The 26,609-nt window shown below is 31.8% G+C and overlaps 1 protein-coding gene across 1 annotated transcript; it reads right to left on the reverse strand.

Annotated features, from left to right (window-relative positions):
• Nucleotides 1–1,874: 1,874 nt before the first annotated feature.
• Nucleotides 1,875–26,609, reverse strand: LOC149905074 (uncharacterized). Its single transcript, XM_090106472.1, has 2 exons — nucleotides 26,048–26,609; nucleotides 1,875–2,473 (listed from the first exon to the last, which is right to left on the reverse strand). Exons 1-2 carry the CDS (start codon nucleotides 26,607–26,609, stop codon nucleotides 2,388–2,390), a joined length of 648 nt encoding a protein of 215 aa, XP_089962598.1. The 3' UTR covers nucleotides 1,875–2,387.

The raw sequence follows: 26,609 nt of genomic DNA on the forward strand, positions 1-26,609 counted from the left end.
ATACGTTATATTTTTATATTATGTGATAAGTAATTAGTATCAAGTAGGTATACATTTATTTTACAATGCGACAACATATAGGTACAACGATCATAGCAGTATTATAAATTACGATAGATTTGTTTGTCAAAAACAATATTTTAGATTATATTGCAATCTGGACATAATTCGATGGTTTTATATGCATAATCAAAGTCCTACTAATATACAATACTTAAAATGTTTAATAACTATTTTCTAAGTGATGAAAAACTAATAAAACGGTCCCACATCCTTTATTTAATAACTGAACAGAAGAACGAAATATATACTTACTTGTATAAATATTTTAACAATGTTTAAAAAACGATTTTTTTTGTTACAATTGCAATGGATACAACAGTAACAGTGACGGGGAATCGAATTAAGCTCTTTCACCGAAATTCATATTTCAATAGGTAACACGAATACTTTTGACAAATTGGCTGATAAATTTTGACCCTTTTACAAATGTATACGTGATGTGAGTTTTAATTCGGTTTATTATTTATCGCCTTACATTATTGAGTGCATACGTCCATATTTGTAATTATGTATATTAATTAATATAATAATAAATTACTAATATTTGACTTACTGTGTTCCTTTTTAGATTATGGTTTGGTAACCATATTATGTAATATTCCATTTCATAAGAATTTTTTTTTACAATTTATTCTTAGAACGGTTCTCGTATAATGTATTTTTATTGCACTAAGTTCTTTTATCTTTTCGAAGTAATCTTAGTGCTATAAATCGTCTGGATGTTGGTTTTCTTTGTAAACTTTACATAGAGAATAAGTTTAATTACAACTTATCTTTTTTATTGGTATTTAAGTAAAATTTATAAATCATATAAGTATAGGTAGGTATGTTAAAAATGAGTGCATTCTTTGGTTTTTAGTTAAAAGTAACTGACATGTATTTTTAATAATTAAAAAATGTAATTTTCTCTAGACTCTGATACCGGGCGTAACCGAAATGATACTTATGATTGTATACGTATAATCAGCATTGTATGTCGATAGCAACTTTGAATAATTTTGAAATTCAATAAAATAATCACAAAATAAATGAGAAAAATAACGTTTTGTGTACATTACATAATATAGTTAAGGATGAAAAATGAATAAGTAACAGGACATCGTTGCTGACCGTACTTGTTGATAAATTTGGTTATTACTTATTATTATTTATTATACTATAGAGTATAGAGCATATACAATTTGTAATGAGAGACTGTTGTAATTAAATGAAAATGATTTTATATATTGCGGACATTTCAAGACATTTAATAATTTATTTTAAAAATATTTAGAGTTTCATGATTAGGTACTGATTAATGTCAAATTTTATTTACATAGAGCTTTTAGTGCTGAAATGGTCTTATTTGAAAGGTATTATACAACTATTTATATAATTTAGACAAAGTATACTTATAAGTCATAAAAAAATAGAGTTATGCAGTGATTTTAAAAGGTTGAGTGAAAATATACGAAGATACTTGTCTTTGTGTACAAGTTGATCCCATATCCATAAAACGACTTGAGTTAAGGTATACTATTCAGTATTTAAATTATTTATACGTAGTTATAAAGTCAGGATTCTCAAATTATTTAACATACACATCTTGGAGAGATTCACAAAAATTAATAAGTTTAAATTTAAAGTAGGTACTCATAAAATATGATATAAAACATAATTATGTATCCGACATTTATATATTTATAACATATATCTATATTAACCATAGTGACCTGAAAGCGTTTGTCCTTGAACAAGGGGTCGAAACAAGAGTTTCGTTTTAAAATTGCTTTACAGAAATAAAAACTACAACACAATATTATATAAGTTTTGAATGTGCTGTTTGCCGCAATCTGAGACGAGACATTTAAAAACGCATACAAATCTCACGTCGATCTACATTATATAGAATAATATTCAATACATCCTCCTTTATAGGAAAGGATAATTATCCACAATAACGACGATGATACACTTCATCTATACCTACAGGAGCACTGACCGTGTTTATCCCGATCACTCCCACGAATAACAAATAACATTTAACCATTTATATTCACAAATTCACATAATCTAACTAAGCGTCTCTCCGACTTTACGGATAGAGGAGTTCATTGACGTCACATTGTGCGTTCACTTCACAGAGAGGAAGCCAGCGGCTCACGCAGGGGCCGCGAGAGTAGTGTTCACCGTTTGGGAAGCGTTCTGTGCGTCGTGGAGGGAAACGGAGAAGCCGTAGTCACGATTCGAGGGCTCCAAGTGCGGCGTGAAGTCGGGGGGCTCCTCCGGGGGGGCGGCGGCCGGCCTGATGTTGTCGAGCCGCGGGCGCGGCGAGTAGCGCGGCGTCAGCGCAATGCCCCCGACGACTGGGTGCGATTGGCGATTCCCGCCTGGAGGACGTCGTGCATCAGGCGCTCGTTCTCCTGCCGTACTGCGGACAAACAACACCGCTGAATAATACCCCAAACTTTCATGTAGATTTTTGCATAGAACATATACAAGAACATCGGATATACTCGAAAGAAAGTTTTCCAAAATACAAACTTTTAGGGTAGGTAAAAATTAGAAAGTCATATTACGGGGTCATTCGAAAACAACACAATTTTCAAATACATAATTTACTGGGGGATTAGACATTTGTTTCTCTGAAATAGTGAGCTGATTTGTATGCTACATTTCTCACAAGTAAGCTTATCTATTCATATAATATGTACGTGATAAAGTTAATTTATTTCACTTGTAACAAGATGTCTAATGAAACTGGTGTTGCTCGTTATTATAATATCTCTGAAAACTGAGTCTTATTCCAAGAAGTATATATCTTTTGTATATATCTACCTATTAAAATATTACTAAGAGCAACCTATTTCTGTGAATAATATAATCGCAATGAATTTATAAATCTTGTTCTTATTCTAACTGCAGATTTACTATCATATAAGTTAGTATTAAATTGTAAAACGTTTAGTTTTAGTACAGAAGCTGCGGGAAAGTTATAACAAACTGTTATGTTATGGTTAATATTCCAGTAAATATTAAGTTTTAGTATTCTTGTTGTTAGACAATAATTTGTAATATGTAAGTAATCACTATAAATATAATATGTTTAATCCGTGAGTGACTCTACCGGTATTTTTCTTCTTCACTCTTAAACTTAGCTCTTAAACTATCAGCCAAGCCAGAGTATGAAAAGAAATTGATTGGTTCAATTATTTCCATATTCGTACCTACGTATAAAAAATCTTCAAATATCTTGACAATTAATATTCTTATCGCAAGTCAAGTCATCATCAAAGATACAGTAAAAATAAAAATAAATATACCTAGTAGTACATTTCCGGACGCGTAATCAGAAAGCTGACCTATTTTTTCACTCATCGATGATTCATGAAAAATATTCATTTATGACAAGAATATTTTCTAAAGTGATCACCTGAATTCATGAATATTAATAATGTTATTACAAACTTCATACTTCCGAATTTCGATACGACGAACGTTGATCCTATATTATTAAGTCATAGTATTAAGGCTTCTGCTTCTAATCACATGCTATAAATTCGAATGGCTTATCAAATAAAACTTTGGCTGGGGATGGAAAATGTGAAGGATTATTATTATAATGAATTCTGTCAATTGTCTGGCCTCAAATTGGACTTTTTATAAAAATATGAAGTTCGGTATATCTATTACAATAGACATTATAGTAAGTCGAGTATATTCACCCAAAATATACGACAATTAATAAGGGATCATTAATAGAGCTCGATACATAAGTTGTAAGCTTTGAAATTCCGATTTTGTTTATATATTCGGTTTATTTCTGTACAATTTTGATATACCTCCGAAAAATAATAATAAGGTACAGAACATGTGTTTATTGAAACACGATTATCTAAATATAGAATGTATAAAGAAGTATTGACAAGTGTAGCCTTTCTATTTTAAACGGTAAGTAGGTGAACTTCTTAGAAATAGATAGTTGCGTCTATTTACATATAAACAATTATTATCACATAATTCCGTGTACGACGTATAACTAGCAATTCATTGGTTTCGACTTTGAAGGATGCTTTTAGTCAAATATGTATTCTTTATAGTGAGTACAGTCGTCTCGATTGTAATAACTATTTTAACGAATGAATTACATATTATTTCATTTACAACTACAATTAAATTAGCCGTTATCTTTCCTGGTTTTACCCTACCTACTTTTACAGAGGAATCGGTGTAATTTCTAATCTTTTCAACTAGACCTTGCAGTCAGTGCCACAAGTAATACATAATAATCGATGAAAAATATAACAGCACGGGTCATATTTTCAAGGGTAAGATCTTAATATATAACATCACACCAATATTTAATACATTATAGAACTGAGAAAGCGAAGATACTTTATTCATAAACTTTAGAACTGCAAATTGAACTCAATTTAATGAAATCATCATATTATTATTCATAAAAGGTAGTAAGGTCATTGATATGATTTGAAGTGGTTGTAGTAATAGTGCGCTTCGTTTAGTATTATAATTGATGTTTTGTTCACTAAAGCCTAAAAAAATACACTCACACACTATACTTTATATTTTTCGCTGAAGCGTACTGTAAAATGCTATATATCTATACGTATTATTAAATAGGAACGAGGCCAGACCTGTTCATGATATGATTTTTGAGCACTAATTGCTACGCGGGACGTAGATACATTCTGACACCAAACCTTTTTAAGTTTAAAAATAATCGACGTCTCGGCTAAGAGGGGTATTATCGGTACTATTTAGTTATGGTATTGGATTTAACGTGAATTGCGTTTCGCAATTAAAGCTTTAACAACACATTTAAAATACAATTCATTAATTATATTTCACACGCCATTCGAATGATTGGATTCACTTTAATGCAAGTAGAGTCGAACATCCGAGGTCTATCATAGTACATTATCAGGTACTTTACTGGATTACTATATAGGTACTTTCACTTTTTTATTAATAAGTTAACGAGGGCCATTTCAGACATAACTTTCGTCATTAACACGATTAAAATTTTAACGTCCCAAAAATAATTAAGGCCATATAAAATTTAATAGAAAAGTAATGAGATAGAAGCCTTTTGAAATATAACTCAAATTTGATACCTGTTTTGTTGCTTTCTCTTTCGCTAAAGCAATTTACACGGACCAAAAGTTCCATTTAAAGGTATTCAAAGTGTTGTAAAGCGACATTAATTATCCCAAACAAATAAAGTTAAACTGAGGCAACCCGCGACGGCGCTAACACGGCGCGACCGGGGTGACGAAGTTAGCTAGAACGTAACTGGATTAAAACTGCGTAATTGTTGGATAAAAAGCATTTTCTGTTGGACATAGCCGTTGTTTTTTCGTGATATATTAAGGACTTTTTTTTATTTTCGTGCCTACGTTTATGTAATTATGACAAATCACTACATAGTATAAAACAAAGTCGCTTTCCCTGTCCCTATGTCCCTATGTCCCTATGTCCCTTTGTACGCTTAAATCTTTGAAACTACGCAACGGATTTTGATGCGGTTTTTTTTAATAGATAGAGTGATTCAAGAGGAAGGTTTATATGTATAATAAGATCCATTAAGTAGTGGAGAAGTACTGTTATTTTTGAGGTTTCTAATGTGATGTCGTAAAAAATTACATTTATTCCGCTTACATTGCAAACGCAGGCTGAACCCTACGAGTTTTATCAAAATAATGTACTAAGTATTATACACATTGAAATGGTCTACAGAAAAGTCCGCGATGGTATATGTCTATCTCTTATGGATAACCCACAATAACTTTTTTTTGTCATTTACTTTTTACGACAAATAATGGCTAATTTTCGAAGCGATTTTAACCAATACAGCATTAATCCTTAACCAATTAAATACCATGGATACATTGTTCATTTAATATATATGGCCCTTTACACCGTATGATTTAAGTGAATATTTTCGAAGATATTACAGATTTAAAAATTGCAGGACGTAGCGTTTGCGGCCGCCCGGCTATGTATTTTATACCCGTGCGATGCCGGAGACCGGAGCGGGCCGCTATATTTTTATACCTATACAACGTTCACAATTTTTCTGTAGTGTATTTAGTATCAGTATTGCACCCGTGCGAAGCCGGGGCGGGTCGCTAGTTGATAATTATAAATAAGAATAACAAGGCATAGATGTCTTATGTGTACCCTATCTTATTGTACTACTGTGCTTTGAAAGGGGTTCTACTAAAATGTATATCCTAATCCTAAATCTTTAGATTAAGTTGTTTTTATATGGAAAAGGATTTATTATACGGTAATATCAGGGACTTAGGTCTCCAATGAGGATTTAGACCATAATCCATCACGCGAGCCAAGTGCGGGTTGGCACTTGTCACATGTCCTCTTCAACTCGTCAACTTTTTGGTTCTTGGAGAGCCTCACAATATTCCATCAATACCTAAATACTGATAAATGTTCACTTACAAAATAACGTCTCAACTTCATGAAAGGCAATATAAGACATAATTCTATGGAAAATGTAGTATCATCTACGCAAAATATTGGTGTCCGTCACATGAATTGATATATATTTATGCGCTCAAATATTCCTGAATGCTACCCACTTCGAGTTTCCAGATGAATAAACCCACGGGTTTATAATCTCGATCGTATATTCTATGCGACTGATTTACTTTTTTGAAATTCAAAGACGTGCGGTCGTATTAAAAGAGAATTTTAGGCAAATAGTTGGTACGCCAGCAGTGTTGAATTAATGGATGCTTTTAGGTATATAGACTTTTAAATCCCCGGATACTGAAAAGAGAGTGTTTGTATACAGTCGATTTTGGAAAGATTTTCTTGGATATTTAATTTTTTAATATTTATTTTATGATTTATATTTTGAAATAGCCAAGGACATTTCTTTTTAGATAAAAGAGAGAATAACTAATACCGGAATATAACTATTATAATATATTTTAAAAATTCAAAACTATCGAAATAGAAAATGAGAAGTGATGAGGAAAACATACATAATATATCATTTTTAGTTCTAACCTACTATTCTTCATAAAGTAGGTTATAGGATATAATATATTATTGGCTTTGATAAGCATAATAAATAATTTCCTACGATCGCAATTACGAACCTAGGAAATGAATGATCATCATGAAATTACGGTTCATAGATTGCCTATTATTTTCATCTTGGTTTGCAATTAGCATCCGATCTATTTATTACAAGAAGTTTATAATAAACGTAAAATGTTAGAATGAAATTTTATTACACATTCGACTTTTTAATAGCGCGTCTGTTAGGCATTAGAAAGTACATAGAATCCGTGTAATTTTCGCAGTTTGCAGAAATATCGTGACGCTTTGGCCTCATTCCAAAGTAGATGCGAGGCGTGTAAATAAGTGGCCAAATCTGGATTTATAAACAACGACTCCTCTTCATCATGGGGTGATTTATTAGCTCTATTGCTCCAATAGCGCGAATTGTGGTAATGAAGACTTAAAATTCATATGCTAGAGTTATTGATAGAGATAAATGAATTATAAATTTTAAGTAGTATGACTTCATGGTACAATGGTTAAACGTTTGTTTTTAAGAACCGGTTTTGTATTCAGTTCTCAAAATAGAGTTGTGTAGGTTTTCACGACATCTATAATGGAGATATTTGAAATTTAATAAAATAATAATGCACCCCAACATTAGTTTCACTCGAAAGAAACCTAGCGGATGTGACAATGTTTACGAAGCGAGCAGAGCGAGCAAGTTTATTCAGCATTACTCGTGTAATACAAATGTCGCGAAACAAATATTTATCACCTTTTCACATTTCACTTGGATTCCGATAATCCTCCGTCTTACTAGCTGATAACGAGCGAAACACAAGGTAAGATGGATTTTGACATTCGGTATATGAGTCACCCTCACAGTTATGATTTAGTTTGAGTACGTATATAGGGCGAATATATAATGCTATCTACACTATATAGGTTGATTCAGGGCAATTGTTAAGAGGTGGAGTAACGCTTAAGTTTGATATTCTACATACCTAATTCCAATACTAATGCTTATTTTTGTTCGACCAATGTTAGAAAACTGCAACCACAACCATTCCACTTTTATTCAATCAACAGTCGGCCTAAATCATTTATTATCGAACTTGATAATAATGGGTACCTACCTATTCACGTAAAAGTGAAGACAATTGAATTTATATCGATAGGGAATAAAAGAAAAATAAAATAAAAATTTGAATAGGTATTTAATTCTTAAAATGGAAACCCAAAGCTATGCTGATAATCAACTTTGTTTTATAGAAATAATAATAAGCTTCTTGAAATACAACTTCAAAATTGTAAAGATCTAGAACGAAATGGAAATTAAGTTCTAGATTACTAAAGTCTCCGAAGGTAAGCTATAAGAGGATATCTTTACATTTTAACCAGAATAAATCGCGGGAGATCGAAATGTTAAGCCTTTTTTAATTAAGCGAGGTTTTACGAAAATGCTTAGTCATATAACTGTTTAAACGTATAGTAATATAGGTATGTATTACGTAGTGTATCGTGCCTTTCTCTTGTGAAACCTTTTTTTACGGATAATTATGTATAGGAACAAATATGTACCCTTAATACGTTTTTCACGTACTATACAAATTAGGTACGACTCATTACGCTTAATTGATCAACCGAGTTCTATTTTTCATGGGAGACTTTAATAAAAAAGTTCGACTTATAAGTCTCCAATGAAAAATTGAATCCAACTTATCAATTGAACCCTTATTTGTCAAGTGCTAGTACCTATCTATAGGTAATACATATAATATGAATGACTATCTTTTAAAGGCGGCTTCAGCTCTCCCCTATACCTAGTGATTTCCGTTCTCAATCTCAACAAGTATTCTCATACATACCAATATATTACATCGAAATTCATCTTAATCCTTTCAGAGTTCAAATTCAGGTACAGAGGAGAATATGTCTTAAATCTTAATTAATATTGTATAATCTATTTGTTTCAAATAATTAATAAGCATTTATAATAAAAGCTTCGATACATAAAATATCCAGATACACATACTTTGGCGGCACTCGGTTCTCTTATATACGTATTCTCATAAGTTATGTGCTAAATAACACATTTGCTATTCAGTTTCCGATTATGATAAGCAGTATATGATTTATTAGTTGTCAGTACTGAGTATACGCAATTCACTGAGTTTTCGATTCGTGTTATCCCGTTATCCCTACAGAAACTTAGAAACATATACCAAGCATATAGGAGATATAGGTACGGTGTTTTTTGCTACTTCATAAACTTTGGAGGTTATATTAATGGTACATTAAACGCAATACAAACGGCTATTATTCTTTCTTTACAATCGATTTGATTTACAAAACGAAACAGATGGATCTCGATCATAAATAACATCGGTCTAAACTTTATAAGTAACCATTACTTCTGTTCATAAACACGTGAGAACACGTGATTGCATGTACGAGAATAATTTCAAATTTTAACGTTGTTCTGATTCATCTCTTGCCGGCGTATACGAGTAGGTATAAATAGGTCGGTAAAGGTAGATCATTTCATTAAAAACGAATCTACAGTCTCCCAGTTCAGATTGGTCGATGGTAATTGCGATCTCAATATTAAAGTACAATGAAAGCTACCATATCTACCTGCCTACGTGACTTTTCTTATGGTTATTTTTATAGCACAGGTTTTTCCTTACGACTAAATATATTGGCGTGGTACCTAATATCTATAAGTACTAAGTGCATAAATGTTATAAGATATGTAATAGAAAACATATGTGATATAGTATATGCTTAATTCTGACGTCACAACGAAACATAAGCTGATGAAAATTCTAAAATAACTATACGGTCTACGTGTATTTATACGGTGTTCAAGGCACTTTGCATAGCTTACGGGACACACATTCTTGGGCACAACTACTTAGGAACGATAAGTCATAAGTATTTAAAGAGGTTCGTCTTATAATATTCAACATACAGTCGATAGTTAAAGGTCAGGTAAATTTCCAAGGCTGATTTTGATTTTAGTTTACGAATTTCCTTACCTAATAATGATAATTATGTTATGTATGGTACACTTATGGATAATATGAACTATGAAGGTATGTAAATTATCTAATATTTTCATTCAAAAATATGCCTACGGAAAAGCAATGAAAAGATTTAGGTAGGTACGCAATAATTATTAATTATTTAAAAATATTATAATAAATTGCAAAATCCTTTCATTTCTATATAAGGGTTTGCAATATCATAAAAATAGTATTTTCAATATTCAGTCTTTGTACTCGCTTTTTATATGTATTTATGAATTATGATACAACCCTTAAAATACAGTACTTATAAGGTTTACGACGAAAAATAAAAAGTTACAAAATACCGATTTCCCCTTCTGTCACCTGTCCTTACAGGATATTGTTCAAATAAGTGTTCAAAATACAAATTTTCTTATTCAAAAACAAACTTCGCAATTGTTTCAAACAATTCTCTTGTAATTAATTATACAACCTGGAAAATATGACATTTGTGATCGATACTTTGCTACTTACATAAAGAGCTATTTCTGTGTCGTGGTTTATCATAATATTCTAAGTTGCCTTCGAACATTGTTCATAATATACCTAACAGATATCCTAGATTATTCGGTGTAGGTACCTACTATAGGTGTTTTCTCATGAAGGACATGTGCACAGAATATGGGGGACTGATTCTTTTCATATTGATTTATTAACCGAGTCTAGATCTTATTGTGAAACTGAAAGTTTCATACTTACAAGTCGGAATCTTATTTAAAAACATTCTATCGAATTATCATTAAATACATTAAACCTAATGGAAAGTCAAGGATAAAAATATTTACATTTAAACATTTCCACTAGCTCAAAAACGTTAAAAATTCAATAATGAATTCGAATTAAGTTGATCCTGTACTGCTTTAAATGGAAACTTTTACTAAGCTAGCTTATTTGATTAATTGCTTCAGTTATTTGTAATCTCGTTAACGTAAAAACCCACGGACAAAAAGATCGCCCATTTTCTCTTACATAAGTATCATTTTTTCAACGTTTAGATAAAAATATCACCGTCAAGTTTAATAAACTCGGTTTTCAAAATATTTGGTACTTTTTAATTTTTTCCTTATTAAATGTTATATTACTTAGTTACCTGATAAAGTGATATTTTAAAATAAAATAACGTCATAACTGAATAAATCGTTTTTGATTTTTTTAATATATTAGAATACATATAAATGAGATAGAGATGGGTAATAATAATTATTGCGTAGGTATTATTGCTTATGTAAGCATCTCCTTAAGTCCCAGGCTAATGAATTTATAATGCATACCTACTGAATATCTTAGTAAGAATTTCATGAGCTTTATAGTTTTAAAAATATTCTAGGTAAATTAAAATGATCTAATATACTGATATTTTATAAGACGACCTTTGGATACATTTTATAATATTTTCAAGATAAGACCTGTATAAATAATTATAATAAATTGCAAAGTTGATTTCTTTACGCTTTTTCTTTTATTAATACTGCTCTAATAGAAATTAAGTATATACTAGGAGGTCTAATAGAAATAAAGCATCCTCTCTTTATTGTGCGACTCATATAGGACTTTCTTAGATAAATTGAGGGCACAAAAACAACTAAACATTTCACTACAAGTTCAATAAATCACTGTACCTTACTCATAAATCAACATTTGATATAATAGATAATTAATATTTATTAGATATTAGTAAAGAAACAAAGAATGTACCAAATTCCTGATGGCATTATGATAAATTACAGATAGTACAAGATAATGATGGTCCATGCGTTGCGAAATCAATAATTTTCAAAATATGAAGAGAAAATTACTGCTGCTCATATAAACTACTAGAAAATACTAAGAAAGGGACAAGTAAATAATTTGTTTTCATATAACAAACGACTTATAACATAGGGGATGATCATCATTAGCTTTTTTTGTTTACATGAGTTATTATACATGAGTTTATTATATCTATTGACTCCGCTATGTTTCTTCTTAGTTAAGTATAAAAATGCGCTAATTGGAACAGTAGAGTATTTAAATAATAACAATTGAAATAGGGTCGATCCTATGTATAAAAAGCCAAAAAGGCCTCGTCAAGAATGCAATACTGTGCAGATTTACGGATTTCCGTAGCAAAAGCTTTAGAAGAGCTCCTGGTGCATTTCCATGCGGTAAGAAATACTATCATATACCTACTGTAACTTAACGTTGAGAGAATACTATAGCACCATTTCTATCTTCATTATAAATCACTGTTTTTTCATAAATCTTTATTGAAACGAGAGTAGTCGGGGACATAAGCTAAAAGGGAATTTTTGTAAGCCTCGTTTTGAGATCTGTCAACTCAAAATTTCCAGTTTTGAACTAGTAAACATTGCTTTCAACCAAGAAGCTTCTCAACATTTCTAAATTTAATCTTAAGGAGGTGACAGTTCATAAATATGACTCTTTTGTTGAAGATGATCATAATTATAGATATGAATAGCATTGTTAGCATCAGAAAGTCATATTTTCCTCCTCTGTCGGCCCCAAATTTTCCATTTACTGGCTAAAAACGCCAACGTGACCTTGGAACTGTAAAATAACTTGGAAATAGGAGGCTATGTGAATTGTTGCTCTACTTTCCAGGAAAATGCAATCAATGAATGTCTTAGTGTAACATTCATTGACTGTATTTTATGTAAACAATGTTAAAACGATTTATATTTGTGCTGTAAAAGATTTAACGGTTTAGCGAAGACATTAATTAGCGTGTAAGTATACAAAAATAAATTTTACAATGCAGAGAGAAATTCAAGCCAAGGTCGTATCTAAACGCTTAAAAGATATAAGTATCTTCTTATTGTCATATATATATGATATATATATATCATTGTATCTAGTGTATCAATAAGACTTTGGTACTCTCTGAAGTAATTGGACAGTCATCGATTGATAAGTAGGTACCTACTTTGTAAGGGGCTTAGAATGTTGGACACGTTTTTTAATACGCACATTTGTTAAACTTTGAAATAAACTTGTCCACTATACAATAACTAAAGGTTTACACGAGAAAGTGATACTTTTAATTTATACTATTAAAAGAAACCTCTAAAAGCTTTAGTTGCGGCTTTTCAACTATTCTCGGGACTTGTTGACTATCACGGAGTGGTGTAACTTTCAAACCGGCAGCCCTTATAAGTTATTCTCAGGATTCTTGGCACTAATCGTGCCTCAATTACACTCTTTAATAACCGCGACTTGCATAACTTTCTAGAAAGCCAGGCGGTTGCATTTCAATGTTGTGCTGAATAAGAATTGTAACATGTTTTCAACAGACCAAACATTTACATATAAAAGTATAAGACGGAAGGATTATTTACAACTTTTGTTGGCAAATAAATATTAATTCAAATGTTTAAATAGTCGTTGAAATGTCGTTCGTGTATAGTGTAAATGTCGGTGTTAAATCATCAGCATTCTTATAACTGACCATAAAAGATAGATTATAGTTTGGATTAGCACAGAAGATACTTTATACCTAATATTTTTTTTAATATTCATTATTATATTATATTATCATAAGCAAAGATTATGAGGCTCTATTTTTCGCTCGAAAATAAGCACTATAGGTATGTGTTATCGTTCTGAAATTAATTTATTTTGCAATATAAGTAATAGCGTGCACTGTACGTACTCGTATTTCAAAGAAATATTGTTCTGATCTGAACACTGAATTTTTCACAGTAGATAGGATTTTTTCATAGTCTGAGCACGCTTCGTAGGTAACCTGTATTATAAAATACAATGTATGCTTGTATCTGCGGTTTTGTTCGTGGGATTTTCCAAATCTTGGTCCTGTGGGAATTGTATTAAAGAAACCTAATTTATAATTTATAACCACCTGTGCCTCTAGTGAAAGTGACAAGTGACAGTGAAAAAAGTATCATTATTAATACTTAAATTAGGTTTGTAACTAACATTTTTAGAAGAAGGTGGTTACTTTGAAATCACAGGTAGGTACTGAAATTGATAGAGTGCGTTTTCTTTTAGCACACAAGTCGCACTATGAAGATGAACTTAGGGGCGATTTTTCAATCGTTGGTTAAAATTTATCCGTCCAATAAAGTAATACACGAACTTTTAAAATGTCACCTGTATACTGTCAAATACGGACAAATATAATAAATTTTTGAAATGGTAGTTTAATACGTTATTCGATGAATAAGTTTTAACCAAGGATTGAAAAATCAGCCCTTATTTGAATTTAACATATAACTCTTTATACGCGTTATAAATAAAGTCATCTCCGTCGCTACGTTTGTTGTCATTCTTCTTCTTCTCTTATATATAAAAATGAATCGCAAAATGTGTTGGTAAGCGCATAACTCGAGAACGGCTGAACCGATTTCGATAATTCTTTTTTTATTATATTCCTTGAAGTACGAGGATGGTTTTTATGTAGAGAAAACGTAAATATGTACCACGGGCGAAGCCGGGGCGGACCGCTAGTCTTATATATAAAAATGAATCGCAAAATGTGTTGGTAAGCGCATAACTCGAGAACGGCTGAACCGATTTCGATAATTCTTTTTTTATTATATTCCTTGAAGTACGAGGATGGTTCTTATGTAGAGAAAACGTAAATATTATGTACCACGGGCGAAGCCGGGGCGGACCGCTAGTTATAACAATAATTCTCAGTTGAGGGTGCTGTAGTGGAAACTATACCCTATATGCGCAAAATGTTACGTTAAACGTTATCATTTTGTTAAAAAAATAATGTCTATTTAATATGAAGAAGAGCATATGCAAAGGCTAAAGATCAATATTGGAAACATTTAACACGTGAAGTAGCAAGTTCCGAACTAATGGACCGTTGTTCATGGCTTTCACGTCCCAATCGAGTTCAAACTTTATTATTTCTTCATAAGAGCTTCGTTGTTGGATGAAAATTACAAAATTAACTTTGTCCAAAATTACTAATGTCCACAATATGACAATAATTAACTATCTATTGTCACTGTAAAAATGTGAAAACCAAAATGAGAAAGAATCGCTACAGGAATTTCTGTAAAAGAAACAATAAAAGCATTTCCAATAATAATTATAGTCGGCCTGTCTCGCTACTCTCTTTTTTCTGCTATTTTTTCAGTATTCCACTTGGCTTTTAGAAATAACATTTGTTTTTGATATAAATAATTGTAAGGTCTACTTTATAAAGGATTAAATAAGAGATGTTTTATTACCGTTCCTTTTGAAACATTAAAATAAATGCTATTCAATTTAATACCACATTGCATTCCATGTACATTTGGTTATTTTTGTTTATCAGATTTATCGCAATTTATGACATCATTGGTGTTCTTTATAGACGTGTAGGAATTAAGATTATAAAAATGTTTCAGAACTTCAACATTGGATTTTTAACCTTTGTATTTTTAATTAAGTTACAGTGATTCATTATTGCCTATGGTTAATAATTGATCTAAACAAAAACGTCGATCTGTTAAATGTTAATGACTAAAGGTTAATCTAAAAATTAGAAATAGAGAATTGATAACTAATAAATATATAATAAAATGCGTGAAACATTTAGAAAACCTAAAGTGATCGGAAAGGTTTTAGAAACCCATAGCAACTATAGCCTTATAAATTTCAACTTTAATTTTACAACGTCAAAGTCTCTTTGGGGAATATTTAAATCATAATTTAGGTAAATGTAATTAAGATTGGTGTTACTAATTGGTTTTATTAACTCTGTAGTAACTAACTGACTAATTTTGATTTTGACATTCAACAAAAATTATAGAGACTACGCAGTAATTTAGGTACTCATATTAGTGATAAGAGTGATATATTATTATCATTGAATATTGTTTTTTTTAATACAAAAATGTTGGTTCAATTACGTAATTTGTAACTTATGTAAACGATGTTCTTCATTGGAAGTCCGTTAATAAATTACAGAGCAGTGGTTAAGATTTATACATTATTTTTTTTATTTTTTTGTAAAGTTTATATGAGCTTTATACAAAGCATAAACCACGGACGATCCGCTCATTGTTAGACAATAGGTTGCTGTAGCATTGTTTCCGAGTTAAATAATTACGTTAACTAGAAAATTGAATTGAATTCATAATAATTTAATTGTTTTTGTACGTTCTACAGTATCAATAAAGGTTTTGCGAGATAATAGATGAATTTATAACTCAAGGTGGAAAATAAGCTATCTAGAATTCTAGAATATAAAAATTAATAGTAATGATGTTAGTTGACATAATTAAGTAGTAAAGTAGTAAGTTAAGATATTCTTGAATTGTTTTTAAAATCAACCAATAGCACTTCTAAAATCAACCGATATGTTTAAACTTTAAAGACAAGATTATCGATACGCACGAACCACGAGGCGTCGAAGGCGAACTAAGAAAGTAATTCATAAATAGGCGAAATGAAGAAATTCATATTTATAATAATGTTCTTATACATATACAATTTAAGGAAACTTTTATGGTCAATAATTGCTTTTTCTTTGTTATAGTTATTAGTTTTTGTAACCTATTTTCATTAACTTCATGAGAAATAAAGCTACTTTTCAATCACTAAAAAAACATCGTCTGAAGTAGTCATCCTAGCGTGCTTAGACACTTGAAAAATGGAACTTTTTTAATTTCACGCTTGATTCGTGGAAGTTTTCTACAGAGTGCGTCAAGAGGGATGTCACTCAGCATATAATACATACTTCATTTCATCGTAACTCCATCGCAAGGCTGAACATCGAGTCAATTTAAATGACGACAGTCATTTAGTATAGTCAGTCAGTATAGTCAGCGAACACACCAAATTTTCAGATTTTTTAGAACATTGTATCGTAATGTCCATCAGGGAATAGTGAAACACAGAAGAATTACTTTGATCCACAAATGGAGCAATATACATTCTGATCACATTCCAAACATCGATTTTCCTCAGTCAAAAATGGATTCGTAGAACTATGCGACGTACTTGATTGTTTATTTCCTTTACGCTCATTTTTCAGTTATTAACGTACATAGTTTCATAATTTATTGCGTCAGTTATTTGGGATAGTCGCCTGATGAACCCATATGGCGATTACGATTGGGTTGAATTTCGTTAATTAATTAATAAGTACATATTAAATGCAATCTAAAATGGGAAGTAAAGATTGCGCATATAGAGAAACAGGGACACAATTTATAATATGATTGCCATATATTTATAGTATGTCGTACCTACTATGTATTCAATATACATACCTAGTGTGTAGGACTTTAAAAATACTCTGGAGGCGCAAGCGTTCGTGCGTGTTCATTACACAGTGAAACTGTGCGTGATTTCTGTTCAACGAATTTTTCCTCAATGATTTAAGTAATGAAATAAACCGTCATCTGTTTTTAAATACTTAACACCTTATAGTTCTTTAAATTTCCAAAATATTATTTAAATACATCAACCTACATCCATCGTATAATCTCATTTTTCAAAGCCAACACTTTCCATGTAACCAATAAAGCGGAAAGCAAGCCGTATACAAAAAAGTAATATTAAATTCACATGATACTATCATAACACAGCAGACAATACAAATAGTTTGACATGACATGAAGAATGACGTCAAACGGGTGTGTCCTATTGACCCTGCTGGAGCCCTGACACGTCGCCCTGCATCTTGGAAACATTAGCGGCGATCATGTGGAAAACATCAGTCATGCATATCACATAAATAAAGCGTCTCTTTCAAGTTCATACAAACCCACTGTATATTATAATAAATCTACGCTCTTTTTGTAGTCACACCCACAGCCGATAGACACATTAATATTAATAGATGTTGTTTGAAGTTCGGTATTTGTATATACACATTAGGATCTGTTGCAGATGTTTATTACAATAAATTGTGATACGATGGCCAATGTTTATTTGACGAATATTAAGCTAATTATTGGAATAAGAGTATGAAAGTTGTTTTCATATTTAGTTGAAATCTTTGTTTTTCATTACGAACCATTTTTCACAGCATATTAGCATAAATTTTTTAATTTTAATCATATTTAAAGCACAATTATAATAATTGTGGTACATTGTGTGTACCATTTTATTCCCAGATATAAAAAAACGAAACTATTTTAAAAATTAGTATCTTATTTTTATTTTCACAGAGATGGAACACCTATGAAAGAAATATAAAATTACATCTACTACTTCGTTGAAATAAACTTACAATAGTTAAATAAAATAGAATTTACGGTGACATTCATATCCATCCATAAAAAGTTTCATAGAATAAATAATCTATTCATTCTATGAAACTTTTTATGATTCCAAAATACTCGATAGTCGCAAATAAAAAGAAATATAAACAATAGCAGTATATACAGGTTTCTAGCGTATTTTCAGAAATTTTATGCACAATTTTGAAGCAGATAGCAGATGATTAAAACATTATAATCAACAAAACTAACTTCTATATAAATTATTATACCGCTGATTTTTCTTCTTTCACTTTTTGTAATTTATCATCATCTTTAATATTGGAGAGAAAGAGGGATAAATACAACGAATAATTTCAAACTAAAGTATTTCCTAAGGGCGAAAATGTCAGTCTCTTTGAGAATTCGAAATGCTCGAGAGTTTAAAATTTCTCTTGTAAAGAACGCAACAGTTGGTAACAAAAAATACTTTTATTAAGTCTTCAACCAAAACCATCTCGCAAAGCAATGTGTACCTGTTCTTTACCTAGAGGTTATATACCTACTTATAGACTTATATTTAAAGAACAGTACCTACTGATTGACTGTGAACGGTTTGAAATCGCGCAGCTGAAAACGGTGAGCTTGTACGCCAGAAGTTTCTTGTACGTAGTAAGTAAATTCTATATGGAAATTCATCCCCTAAAGGGATGAAATGGGGGTGAAAGTTCATTTGAAACTTTTTATTGCTTTAATGGATTTACTCGAGACTTTCTACAATATAAATGAAGAATCAGATTGAATACATATGCTATACAGGAAAGCCATTATTATGATTATTGTTGAGAAAATGTTTAATTTTTCATATTGACACTTAGTTAGGGATCAAAGTTTATATATTTAGTTTTATTGCGGAGAAATCAATTAATTTATATTATAGGTTTATTAATTACGAAACGGGCCAGAAGTAGTTATAATATAATAATTAAATAGACTCTCATATTTTACAGTTTTCTAGGACGTAGAAATTAATTTACGTGCACAATAAAACAACTGCAACGTGAGCAAATAACAGTCATACATCACGAGACACCGCAAAAGGGTATAATTTTTAAAGCTTTCTTCTTCTTCGTATTACATGTCATCTGAAATTTACGGCATTACATTACAACAAATGTATTCCATATATTGTTAGAGGTGACGACTGCTTGCTCAATCCCGATAAGGGTAAAAAATAAGTATTCGTAGACTACATTTGGAGTATAATATTATGGTCATAGATTTGAGAGATATTAACAATACCGCAGACTAGTCCTAAACTTATATAATTCAATATGTTCTATTTGGTATTAGATTTATTAGTCGCGATCAAAGCACTATAATTAAACCATATCAAATGTGTCATGATTAATGTCGTATATTGCCATTTAGCGTGCGTACAAATAACAATAAGTTGTGAATATATCTTTCAAAACAAAGAGAAAAGCTGCTTTTATTTACATTTGTCGTCCATTAAATCATTGGAACAGTTCACTGTGAATCTTCCATTAGTTGGGCTTTACCTAGCGAGCGTTCGTTCACAAATGGATATTTTTTTCTTTTTTAAATCGCTTCGTTCATATTCGTGAGAATTTATGAACAATGTAAACGAAGTACGATTAAACTTTCGTACTATCCACGGTGGTGTTATTGCTTATTAAACCAATTCAGACGATACAATATGTACCTGGCTTAGTAGGTATGAATTAAAAATTTAATAGAAATATCAACCAATCAATTCATATCGAGATCTGAAGGTATTCTTGTGTTTTTATAAACATCCCCAACAGTCCATACAGCTTACATAAATGTGGTAGTCAATTGAATTGAACAAAAGCATTTTCATCTTTTTATTGAATTTGAATTCATAAAACCTTCGGTAAGCTTATTAACTAGGGTCTTACATAATTATACGATATTCTATATGAGGACTGAGGTATTATTAGGAATAAATGATTCATTTCAAATTCGTTTCAAGAATAATCTATTCCAATAACTTCCTGTAATTGAAAGCTCCTTATAAATTCATATTTTTGATATTGAGTGGCTTCATACGTAATACTTTGAACTTAATCAGTTATATAAAGCTTATATAGCTTGTATCGATGTTTAGATGTAATGTTTTGTTTGTAATAAGCACATTCTTACCCTAAAGTTACCCGAGGCTAAATTAAAGGAGAGGTTAAATTTGGTAAGTGAAAGGCAAACGTTATTAGTTAAAGTAGTTCAATACGTAAAGTGGGGAAGAAATTTTTCCTCGTGAATACAGTTAAAAGCATTTTAAATGATTTTGAAGTTTTACGAAGGCGTTTACTTGAAATCTTATGGCGAATCTGTTTCATAATGAAATATAAAGCTCGTTCACAAATAGTGGTTATTTAGATGTGACTGTTGTGACACCGGGTATGTTAGTTGACACTACAGTGATTTGTTTACACTTTTTCTCTCTCTTATCATTGATATGCTCTATCTCTCAGTTATAAGACTTTACAAGTAAAAGTATTTTTAAAATATTCGTATAAGCGAAGTTACGGGGCAATAAAATCGATAAACATGAAGTACTGCTATAAAATAAATACCTTCTACAAATATGTTTAGGAAGTTATTTATGCTCGTACCCTTTTAAAACTTGTTTTACGTAAGATAATCTAAATGTATGTTTTATTTTCTTTTCAGAGCTAAGGTAGGCTTTTATTATTACGTAACAAGACAATATTTTTGGATAGGTTAATTCCAAGTTAAAAAAACAACATAAATAAATATGATGAAAACATCACCAAAATAAACAAGTAAAATACTTTCACAATTATTTTAAAGTGGCTGAATCTGGCAATGGGATAAGTCTAGTGGCATTTAAAACTAAAGGTACACCGTAAACTTGAACTCAAAAACATTTGACTAAAACGTAGGTACTTTCATGTTGAGTGCGTCTTGACTTACATTTTCATACTTTAAATACTACAGTGAGTGGACTTCTTATCAATAATTGCAAAATGTGTTGCTAAACGTAAAACTCGAAAACGGCTCGAGTAATTCGGGTAATTTTTTAGTTTACGTTTTTGTTAACGCACAAGGAAGGGTCTTATGGAGATAAATCACGAAAAGGGGCAATAGGTCCATCAGCGTCTGCCGGGAGAGCAGGTATACCGAAAAAGAGACAGGTAGGACTAGGACTATAGTATAAAGCATACCTGAATCCAGTCGTTTAAAGAAATTCCAAAATTTCCGTGAAAAGCTACGTAATATATTAAGCCACGCCGCAGGCAAAACCAGTTTTTCGATACTGAAAGAACCATTCCACGTACATTAACTTTCGACTGCTTCCCAACCGCCTTATTGATTAAAATCTTATTCAAAATAACAATGATATTGTACTTGATATTTTGAAACGAATGGAATATTATTATTGTTCGTGTTTCAAAAGGTTCAGTACAGAAATCGATGTGTTATATAAGTTTATTTAAGGCATATTAATCCGGAGGAATGCGCTTCACAAAGTGGCTATACTCATTTTGATAAGACAGGACATTTTGTAGCATAGAATAAACTCGGTAGAGGTGAATAAGAAGAATGAAGTTTATGTGTAACAAGAAATGTTATATTTTTCCTTTGAATGTAATATACATATAATAATATATCTTGTATATCTTCTTATATATAAAATTCTCGTGTCACATGTTACTCTGCATACTCCTCCGAAACGGGTGGACCGATTCTCATGAAATTTTCTGTGCATATCGGGTAAGTCTGAGAATCGGCCAACATCTATTTTTCATATGTACCACGGGCGAAGCCGGGGCGGGCCGCTAGTTATACATAAAATAATCTGTTAAGCTTTTCGCAAACTACTGAAAGCAAAAATTTCCTAATTTTTGATCCTGAAATCAAAACAACAATCACATTGCTCAGCCTCTAGTGTTTCCAAGTTACATTTTTGGCAACAGAAAATTTACATTACCACAGAGCAATAAACATCAAATCTGGGATCCATCCGCGACCGGATAATCTAACCCCAAAATTACAAAAGGCCCAGAGAAAAGGAGAAACTTCCTCTAGCGTGAAGTGATGGTATTATATATTTATTATACTTTTCTTTTCTGTATTTTAACGAAACTGTTACTTTCTGGCATATTCCCAAATTTTGTAGATTAATACAATACTACTTAATTCGGGTGCCATGTTTACTAGATGGTTCAATTTAACAATAAGAGTATATCCTACTTCTGATACTAATAAAGAATATCCTGTTTGTTAGTTTTATATGTAAAATTATTTGTGTTTATCGACTTTAATTAAATTGTAGTCGTTTTGTATTGTATTGTATTTATGTTACTCTATGATAGAGCCTTAGCTCTATCCTACTAATATAAAAAGCATCAAAATTTCTATTATCTAGCATTCTTTTTATATGTAATACTCAGTTACGAACAATTTTATATTTTTAAACTATTCCTACCCTTTTTATGAATTTATATGTAAATAAAATATCAAGCAACGATATAATAGGCAACAAGGTGTTGATGATATGGATGAAAATCCCTCTCAATGTCAAGTGACCGTCAGACTTGAGTTTACTGCGTAGAAAAATAAAATTATTATTTTAGTTTTGTTTCAACTTTTAAGATAATAGGTTCTATTAACACCTTTAATAATTTATGGGTTACATTTTTCTAGGATTGTTGAGGAAAATTTATCAAAAAAGTTCCTTTTTAACAAATTAATTTGGTATTGTCATTTACGCAATGGATTTTTATTAATTATTCTCGAGAGAAATAACTTTGGGGTTTTTTCAACTTTTGTGCCAATAGAATAACAGCTAGAGGAAATTATCCCAATAATTAATTGAATTTAAATGGTTCAGAATTTATTCTTTTTTTTCAGAATGAATGTTTAGCACAACCCGTTCGTATCGTTTTCATCATGAAATTATTTCTTAAGTAAAATATAAAAATAATTCGATAAGTTATCACAAAATTTTCCCTTAATTTTGCGTGTTTTATAAAAGTGGATTGTTATTTTCTTTTGATTCTGAATAATTTAATATTCTTTATTAAAAATATATTAAATACTAAATTTATATTTTTATTCCATCAATAACAAAGCTTTAAATATCATAACTTTTACCTATCTTATTTTTAAACGGGTTTGTGCGATTGTAAATTTGAATCAATGGTTCACCTACTACATTCATAAGTCATAACACAGTATTCACTTTTCATTACTTCATGTAGAATTACACGCGCAAGAGATACTTATATTAATCACCTCCCCATGGAATTTAAAATTGTGCCCTATTTAAGAGACCGCGGATGAAATTTACTTACACGTCTAAAAATAATAACACATGTCGAAAAAAGTAAGAATCGTTTGACGTCATTGTTTATAGGGTACGTAAACAAAAAGCGAAACCACATCCGCGACTGTTTGACGATTTATAACCACAAGAATAAAATATATAGACTATTAATACACGTTACGTATCTTTTCACAATGAAATTATGTTATTGGATGCGCGATAGAAATAGTTTCAGCACATCATGAGAACGGATAATTTTCGACGAGCATCAACATCGACATCATCATACTGTCGTTGAAAATTTCAATTCCTTTAGGTGTTGAAATTATTGAACATAGGTTCAAGGATTCACAACCCTTTTTCACGGTAACTATCGACTTTTACCCAAATGAAACGTGCCATAGTTACCCTCGATAATAATGTGCGATGCTTAGCTAAGTGCTTAGCGCCGACCTATTTATTTAACACAAAAACAAAGGTAGGTACATGTACTTATGTCATAGAATATTGTATGCATAGAGATGAATTAAACCTAGGTAGTATTCAAATACATACACGAGTATATATTTTGTATGAATAGATATTTTTTAATAGTAGTTCGTGTATCGAATTTCCAAAACATACTTCTTTTAGTGATATCGCACAAGATCTGCGTACAATGGTTATTGAAAGTCCCGTGACTTCGAACAATGATGGTATAGATAGGTATACGAGTATATTATATCTAAGATTTTCATTTTTACGTTGCTAAATAGCACAAAGGAGCTCTTAAAACTTCATCACGTCCGTCTTTTATAATGTCACAGCCACTTTACTGTGAAATGAAAGACATGAGAACAATTAAAATGGAAATTATGATAAAATGTAAATTAAAAATATTGCTATGATCTATTTTTTTATCACATGGCGTCAAATAATTCTATCTGTATTTATTTTTGGTCCGTCACGAATCCGTCCAATACTTTAGATAGACTCAATCGGTAAACTACATCCTATAGTATTTAAAATAAATAAATTTTATAAATAATCCAGATATTTTTTTTTTGTGTAGGTACTAAATGTTGAAAAGTTTAGCTTTTATCATAAAGATTGAAAACGATTACCCGAGTCAAAGGCACGTGTATCTCTAAAGATTTTGGCAACAGGTTGGCAATACCAACTACCAACCATACGTTAGGGACAAAAAGTTTCACTGATACTCTCACGAATTATCCAAAATATATAATACTTCGGTCCAAATTTGTGATTTACCCAAAATTTATTTAGGTTTTGTTATAATTGTACTTTAACTTTTAGTTGAGATTTACTTATTATAGTTATTAAAAAATACTAATCGAAGTAAAAGCGCATTGTTTTACATCCTCGCTGTTATCGAAGTTTCTATGGAAATATTTCTATATTTCCATAGAAACTTCGATATCAGCATAAGCTATAACGCTATTGAATATGTATTTGATAATATAGACACGACTCTACTCCCGTTTTGCGACACTATTTTTATAAAAACTGTTTTAAATTATGTTTCTTCCACGTTACACAATTACCTACACCTACTTTAATGAAAAGAAAACTGATTATACGGAGGATTTTAACTCCACATTTTCTAATTGTCAGAGTAAACATTGCTGGAATATTTTGCAAAATTGTACAACATGTTTTTGAGGAATATAAAAACGAAAGTACCTACCGAGATTTTCTCGAGTAGCACGTTTTTTTTTATATTTTACGCTGTAATTGTAAAACATTATGTATACTGAATAATTACTCGAGTAATTTGATCGCCCTAAAGTAGAACTTGAGTATAAATATAAAATTGGAAGTTACTAATTAAAGAAGATGCTTTAATTAGGGTGCTTTTATAATTAAACTTTCGACTAGACGTTTTTCTTATAATCAACATCACAAGAATTGAAGTATATTAAACCCACAACGGTGATGGATAATCTATTAAGTATTTACTGTAATCAAGGTAAAGGATTACTCTGGTACGGAGAATTTAACGGTTTCCTAATATAACTTATACTTAGAAATATGTAAGATCAATATAGAAAATTATAATTAAAATATAAACAACACATGACATCTAACTTATCTAAGCATGCAGAAGGGGGTTGCGAACGTGCGATATGTGCATCTTTAGACGTTGAAAGAAGATCAAGCCCAGCAGAGTTAACGGAACTTTTTGGTCCAGTAAAAATTAAATAGGACAATAATAAAAGTCAGTGAAAACTCTACATAGGTAATTAACGTACTAATAAGTACCAAAAATATGGCCGGGCAGTCGGCGCCTGGTGATGACGTTCGCAGCCCCTGGATCTCGGGGTCGGAGACAGTCGCATGCGAAGCGGGAGGGGCGACGGTGGGGCAACATGAACGGGGCTCACTGAGAGGATGGTGCGGCGGCACGGAGAACGTGTAGTACTTGGCTGTTTGGTTGTGTGCCCGGAGCACAGAGCTGTGCGTCAGCGTCACCACCACCACCAGCACCGACGCCAGCGCCAACATGAAGAAGGACGCAGCCACGGCGGTGACCACGCGCCGTCTCCGAGCCTCCTTCCCCGCGTCTTCAGTTGGCACCTCGGGCTCCACAGGCTGCGGCGGCGGCGGCTCCGGGGACCGGCTGCGGACGCTAGGGCCGCGGCTGTTGGGCAGCTCCAGCGTGTGTCGACGAGAGCGGCGCGTGCGGTCGCATTCCGCAGCTGATGAGTGGTGTCTTCGTAAGCGATGGGGCGCCCCGGGAGCGGCACGACACGAGGCAGAGCGAAGGGTGCGCACTGGCACCATCAAGTCATCGCTGGCGACTCTGGGCACACGGCCCGAATGCACGGAACGGAAGGAGTGGTCCCGTGATGATCCACTGGGAAACGCGAGGTCGACTGAAGCGCGGGAAGAATGTCTCGAGAAGCGATCGCGATCCCGATCCCGGTGTTCTACGCGCACGGACAT

This window comes from Colias eurytheme, chromosome 10, assembly GCF_061535395.1.
Source record: "Colias eurytheme isolate Ceu_HAF_F1 chromosome 10, ilColEury1 Martin Lab GWU primary, whole genome shotgun sequence".
Lineage (NCBI taxonomy): Eukaryota > Metazoa > Arthropoda > Insecta > Lepidoptera > Pieridae > Colias > Colias eurytheme.